The 7,182-nt window shown below is 44.8% G+C and overlaps 1 protein-coding gene across 1 annotated transcript; it reads right to left on the minus strand.

Annotated features, from left to right (window-relative positions):
• Positions 1–2,340: 2,340 nt before the first annotated feature.
• FUT4 (fucosyltransferase 4) lies at positions 2,341–7,181 on the minus strand (the record flags this gene model as incomplete). Its single annotated transcript, XM_019528538.1, has 1 exon — positions 2,341–7,181. A coding segment is annotated over one exon (939 nt), but the record flags the coding sequence as incomplete, so codon positions are not given.
• Position 7,182: the final 1 nt, after the last annotated feature.

Below are 7,182 nucleotides of genomic sequence, written 5' to 3' on the forward strand. Positions count from 1 at the left end.
GAGATTTCACCCCCAGCTCCCCACTCCCTTGCTTCCCTCCAAGACATCAGGGGAAGGCAAAGAACCAGGACCATTCCTGCCTGCTGCTTGGGAGCTGGGCTCAGCTAGGTTTAGGGACAATGGCAGGAGGGATGGACAAGGGTTACCCTTTGCCCTGCCTGCTCTAGACTCAGCGGAGTAGAGGAGCTATTCTCCAGCCACCTTGTTGCCACTCTCGCCTCCCCAGCTGAGACCCTGTTCAGCCTAGCTGGCCTTGGGGTTTCCCTGCCCCTAAACACTGAAGAAAGCAGCAGAGGCAGACAGGGCAGCTGTGAGGTGAAGAACAGGAAGAGGAGGGGAGGGGCATGCTTTGAGAAGGAAGGGGGACGGAGGGGTGGGGGTCTTCATCTGCTTTAGGGACTCCTGCAGTGTGGTCTGCCCATACTGGTGGAGGTGGAAAAGGTTGGAAGCAGGGGGTGCTGCCACCCCTGCAGTATGGGTTGCTGCTCCCACAGCCCGCTTCGGGAAATCCTGGATCTGCCCCTGCTAGGCCTACATTTTAACTGTAAAAATAGGAAATGTAAAGTGTCTAACTTGGGATGTCAAGCACCAAAAGTTGTAACTGGGCATGTCTACACGTCATTAGGGTGCAGCAACAAACTGTACAGCATATTGCTCCACAGTTTATTGTTCCAGGGAAGCTCTCAGGTACATGCAGATCACAACACATTGAGCTGGGATGCAGCAGCCCCACCTTTCAGGAAGCCTGGGGCTGCTTTGACCAGGCTTAATGTGCTGCAGAGGGGCTGGCTGGGGCACGGTGCTGTGCATGAAAAAACTCTACAGCAAGGCACTACTTGTATTTACAAGTACTACCCTGCGGTGGCATGCGCATTAGCTTTGCATATGTAGATGCTGAGATATTTACTGTGTAGTTAATTAGTCAACTGAGCAGTAAACGTGTCATGTCGATGTCCCACTGACTTCAAGTAGAACTGTAGGTGCTAAACACCTCTGAAAAATCAGGCCATACGCATCTCAAGCTGGGTGCTAAAATAAAGGCACACAGGATTAGCAGACACCTTTTCTAAGGTATGACTTGCTCAATGTCACACAGAAAAACAACTTCAGAACTAAGAGTAAAAGCCAAGTCTCATGACTCCCATCCCTCTGCTAAAGTGAAGCCTGCACTGTGGTGGCTCTAGCAGTGTTATTGGATGAACAACTATACAAATATAATAAAATGCATGATTGTGCAGAATCCATCCATTTAATGCCATGTACCACAGGCAGCATTTCTAGTTTCAAACTAATGACATTTCAGGTTAACAATAGACTTCTGCAGTTTGGCTCCAGTTTCCACTTAAGAATTTGTCTATAGGCAGTTGAAGCCAGTATGAGCCTTTCCAGTCACCCGAGTTGATTTTATACCAGGCCCACTGAATGCTTCCTGCACACGGCTGCTGACACTGCTGAAGCATATCGATGGAGTGCCTGTTCAATGTAGAGCTATTCAAATGAGGGAAAAGCAAATGTCAAAATAATCAGACACAATCCTCCGCTGGCTCCAAATCAACAAACCAGCTCTCGGATATAAATGCACGATACAGCGTAAACAAGTAAACAAGAATGGACATGTTTTAGCAGCCTGTGTCCCATGTTACTTGCTAGGGGCCAATCCTTCAAGCCACTGAGTTGTGCCTGAGAAACTCCAGCATCCATCAAGTGGATATAAAAGCAGAGCTTCACCTTGATTTTCACCACAGTTTAGCATGAAAGATGAAAAAAAGGAAGTAGCTGTTTAATTCAATCCTGACCCCACAAAGGCTGACAGGATCTGAGCCTCTTGCCTGAAGTCGCTCAGAAGATATTTAGCAAGTGAGCAATAAAAAGTCCCAGCTAAAACACCTTTTTCCCTGCTGATTATAGCAAAATGTACTGAATATCTCAATAAACATCTTTTTTTCTTAGAATGTAATTACAATCAAAGGAAAAAAATAGTCCAGGATCTTTTGAACTCTTTAAATTTGGAAGTCAAGAGGGAGAGTACTTTTGTTAAAATGACACATTGCCATGGCTCATTAGAGTAGAGGCTTGAGTTTAGAAAAAAACTCCTTTTCACATCATAAATCACTTAGTGCAGACTGGCCAGTCTAAAACCTTTTCTTCTGGAACAATTTAGCCTTCATTTTTAGTCTCAGACAGTCTGGTTACTGTGAGAACAATCAGGTATTTCTATAGTTGAAGAGGTAGAAAAACAAACACTAAGAAGAACTTTTTTTCCAGGAAAGCAGTTTTCCACAACAGCTATTATTCACATCACTTGAGGATTAGGAAATAATAAAACTGGCTCACTCTGTGTTATTTCTGTTAATAACTTTATTGTGTGTAATTCTACATAATTAACACAAGTATAAAAGTAATTCAATTTAGAAGGATTAAGAGATGTGATAGTATAAAATTCCCTGAGATATAATACAAGCTTCATATGTCCTTAAAATAAAGGCTCATACATTTCCTGTTTCACTTGAACCAGATAATCAAGATGTAATATTTATTTATTTTTTATTTTCTCATTTTAAAAAGATACTGAGCATTTCCCTGTATTTTAAGGCATGTAATAAACCACATTTTCCAATGTCATTCGTTCTCTATAATTTTATACACACACACTGGTTTTCTTCCCCTCTCAGAATGGGAAATTAATTAATTCAATTTTTGTGGATGGATTATACAGTCCCTAACACATCTCAAGCATTTGGTCCCCCCATCCTTCAATCAGATCTGCTAATGCAAATCCTAGGGCTCCACACCAACACATTTGAGTGCAGATGTTGGGCCTCAAGCTATAACAGTCCACTTAACAGTTTCATATTTTCTTGTCAGTTCCTCCTGCAAATGAACCAAAATCCAAACAAGCTTATGGGAATGCAACATTTTTGGCTTTAACAGAATTGTACCTCTAGACAGGTAGAATTTTCTCTCATAAATTTTAAAGGAAGATTGAGCAGCGCTTGTTGCAAGCAAAGCTTTGAAGCAGGCAAGAGCTGCTTTTCTTCTTAAACAAGTCCCATAGTAATTACAATATATGTACAATGTTCACCTTACACATTTAAAAATACTCAGTAAATTTACAAAAACAGCGTGACAGTAATTTTCTTTATGAAAATGATTTTTTAAAATGATCTGATGAAAATCAAGAAAACTTAAGATATTTGGTGTATTTTATAAAATTCAGCCCATGTGACCACTTGTGTTAAGATTTTAATGCTTGTTTAAGTTAAAAATACAAGGAAAAATAACTAGCCAGTCTGCTAAATACTGGAGTCTGATCCTGAAAACTCTCTGCCTAACAATTTCATGGAAGATTGCATGCAGAGAAACTTCTCAGCTCTCTTAAAATATAAAAAAGTAATGTTGAAAAAAAAAAAACTTACTGTCAATATCCATTTGCTAAAAGCAACAGCTGGCCACCTTTTAGGAATGTGGATTGCTTTTTGTGTTTTAGTGAAACCAGTAGGAAGCAAACAGGAAGACTGACCAAAAGAGACGCAAGGTTCTTTGAGTAGATGTGATATCTTTTATTAGACCAACTGAGTAGTTGGAAAAAAGTTCTTAGCAAGCTTTCAGGCACAGTCACCCTTCTTCGGACATAGGAAGTCTCCCTTGGTCTGAGACTCCCAAGACCAGCAGAGATTCCCTACGCCTGACGAAGGGTGACTGCATCCAAAAGCTTGCTGAGAACTTTTTTCCAACTACTCAGTTGGTCTAATAAAAGATATCACATCTATTCAAAGAACCTTGCCTGCCTATGTCCTTAGACCAATACAGCTACAACCAAATAACCAAGAGATGAATTCCCTGACACACCTTACTTGAACTTTATTTTTAGAACAGTGTAAAAAAACCATAATTCTTAAAAAAGCAGCATGATCTAATCCTTTCTGTGCAAATGAAGAGGTGAGCTTATGCAGTGAAGGATATGTTAGAACCTTAAATTATATCACATAAGCAGGAGACCTCGACTTTCTTTCACAAGGTGGACATTTTAATGAAAAGACAATCCCACATTCAGGCGATTATTTTCCCTGCCACTATCACATACTATTCTAGGGCTTTTGTGGCAATTACTACTATTAAATAGTAATATCATAAAACGACATCAAGTACTTTTAGCTGTATTCTATTGCACTTAAGCAGCTAGAAATAAGACATGAGTTGTTAGCATGATGTGATCTGACAGCTCTGTGCAAATGTCTCATGGACTGTCATTTATTATTAACAAAAGTTTTTTTTTCCACAATGTACAGAAGTTTGAATTCACCATCACTCTAGCCACTGGGACGCTGCTCTGATTTAAGACATGGTATAATGTACTGACAATAAATAAATCATAAGGCTAGCAACTTGACTACGGTTTACTGCTTACTCTTCTCAACACTGGTTCCCAATGCTGGTAAACTTACCTGTACTGGTACCTCAAATATTTGCAAATGAGTCTTGCTCCCCTCTCTTTTCCTTTGGAGCTCCATGCTTTCCCTTGGATTGAAGTCATGGACATAACAGGAACAGGTGAGGCCCATAGTTAGACATTGATATGTGCTAATAGGGTGCAATGTGGTTCAAGTGCCCAGAAGTTCCTTAGGGTTAGTGTAAAGCTGTGAAGACACTATAGGTGGCAGAAACTAGGAAGTGGCAACCAGTGACTACTAAAAGCAAAGATCTCAGTCAAGCAAAGTGGCATAATTGCCTGGAAGTGCTGGGACCCACCATTTGTATGCCTAACAACGTCTCAGAGGGACAAACAGGCCAGGAAAAGTTCTATGCTAACACACTGCTTTATGTATATAGATTAAATGGTTCAAAACTAGCTCAATTACCTCTGCACAGCACTGCAAAGTGTCATGGAGACATGCCCTTACAGGTATGGACTGAAAACCTTCTGATTATAGGGACTTCATTCTACCTGGGCAAAAAAAATACATACCCACCTCATAGAAAACAAAAATGGAGAATAAAAGCATCAGAAAACAAACAAACTCAATAATTATTAGAAAGATGTCCTCACTGATTTGCATTTGTTCCTGGTACCATCCAATACTTTAAAACGATTGCAGAAAACCATCTAAGCTATGTTATTCCAACAGGAAAGGCAACTGTTTTTACAGCCTGCAAAGCAGCGTACCAAATTATCTATCACCTCAAAAAATGTTTTAAAATCTATGATTCTCCATGAAAATGCATGTTGCAAGCTACAATTATTATCTGATAAAAATTTCTCATGATGATATAGAAATAAATTAATCTTTTCATAAATACATTGGATGTAGTTTGAGAACTTCCATAGGGAGCTGTAGAGCTCTAACCCTGCTCCTGCTGTTCTCTGTGTGGCAGTAGGTTGCCAGGGAAAACCATGCGGGCTCCTGTAAACACATTTCTGAATAAAGCAAAAATAGAAGTGTTCCAACATTGTTTTTACATTCCTTCTTTTCCTGTTCCTAGATGTCTTCTTAACCTTCATCCCCTTGATTTCAACAAGCAATGAAGGAAATGCTTCAAGTAAAGTTGTGTAAAAGGTGGATATTCTACTCACACCCGTTCCTTTCCATGCGCTTGTGCCTCGGCTCGCTGAAATTCTTAGGGTACATGGTCAAATGTCTGCAGTCACTCGCTGAATTTTTAGCTGTTGCAATTTAAAACACTGCCGGGAAGTGCCAGCAGCATACTGGTGGATCATGCCAATTCCAAGCTTGAGGCTCAGGATGTGTCTGCAAAAGTGTTTTGTATGCTCAATGACTGCCTTTAAATAAATGTGCCTCTGTGTAGCAGGCAAATACGTTCTCAAAAGGGAATAAAAATACAAAGTGCCAGCACTGATCCTGTATCTCCTTGAAGCATAAGGACGTTTCATCATCCTGGGAATGGCAGTAACTGAGAAAATTGGTTACAGCTGTATGGCTATAGAATTGGCACAGTTTATTTGTGTCAATCTGTGCAACAATTATGGTTTCAGCTTGGGACACCTAGGGGAGTTCATGTCCAGGCAAACGTTGGACTAGAGGAAGTGCTGGGGCTGTCACAGCCCGGCAATGGCAACTCACAAGGCAACCCTAGAGCTCCAAGAGCTTGCTGGCCTACTCTCCTCCCCAGCAATTTCCACGGTCCCTAGTTTTTGCCAGGGTCTCTAACACCTGAGAGATGCCACTCCCTTTAAGCCGGGCTTTGGGAGAAGCTGGCCAAGCGAGCTTCCCCACCCAAAGCCATCAGCTTTCAAACCAGCCGGCCAGGTTTTGCACGGACTTGACCTGGTCATCGCCAGCCGCCTGGAGGGCCTCGCAAGCCCGGCAGTAGTGCTCGTCCCAGAACGACGCAACGTGCACGTCGTACTTCTCGCGCCAGGCAAAATAGCGCCTGTAACTCCGCGGGTTTCTGTCGAGGAATTTCAGGTAGACGGCCAGCTTCCGGGGGCTGGGGAAGTCGTCGACGTGGATGAAGGAGTTGGGGGGGACGAAGAGCTCGTAGTTGGCCCGCCGGGGGCCCAGCACAATGGGCACGGCGCCGGCCTTGAAGGCATTCCTCCACAGCTTCTCGGTGATGTAGTCGGTGTGCTGCGAGTTCTCGAAGGCCAGGTAGAACTTGTACTCGGACACCGTCCGCACCACGCCGCCCTCCTTCAGCGCCAGGCCCTGCGCCCCGTACACGTCCACGGGCAGGTACTTCTGCAGCTGGCGGTAGTAGCGCACCCGCGCGTGCTCCTCGTTCCAGTGGCTGATGACCCAGGCCACCAGCTTGGTCTTGCGCGGCAGGACCAGGCGCCCCGGCGCCCGCGCCGCCCGCAGCGCCCCGTAGGGCACGAAGACGTCGGAGTCCAGGCGGTAGGACATGGTCCAGTTGAAGAGCCCGCCCCAGCCGCGCAGCCCAGGCGAGTGCGAGGGCGACTCGAAGTTCATCCAGACCCAGCGCTGCCCCGAGGGGCGCTGCGGGGCGCCGGGGGGCAGCTGAGCGCGCCCGTGCCGCACCAGGTCGCGGTGGTGGAAGAGCACGGCCGCGGCCTCGGCGTAGCGCCGCCGCTCGGCGCTCAGGCGGCAGCCGCTGACGTTGAAGCGCAGCGCGCAGTCGGGCAGGCGCCGGCTGCGCCCGAAGGGCTCCCACCACAGCAGCACGGTGCGGGCGCCCGGCCGGGGCGGCGCCGGCAGGTCCCGC

This window comes from Crocodylus porosus, unplaced genomic scaffold, assembly GCF_001723895.1.
Source record: "Crocodylus porosus isolate Cpor-Errol unplaced genomic scaffold, CroPor_comp1, whole genome shotgun sequence".
Lineage (NCBI taxonomy): Eukaryota > Metazoa > Chordata > Crocodylia > Crocodylidae > Crocodylus > Crocodylus porosus.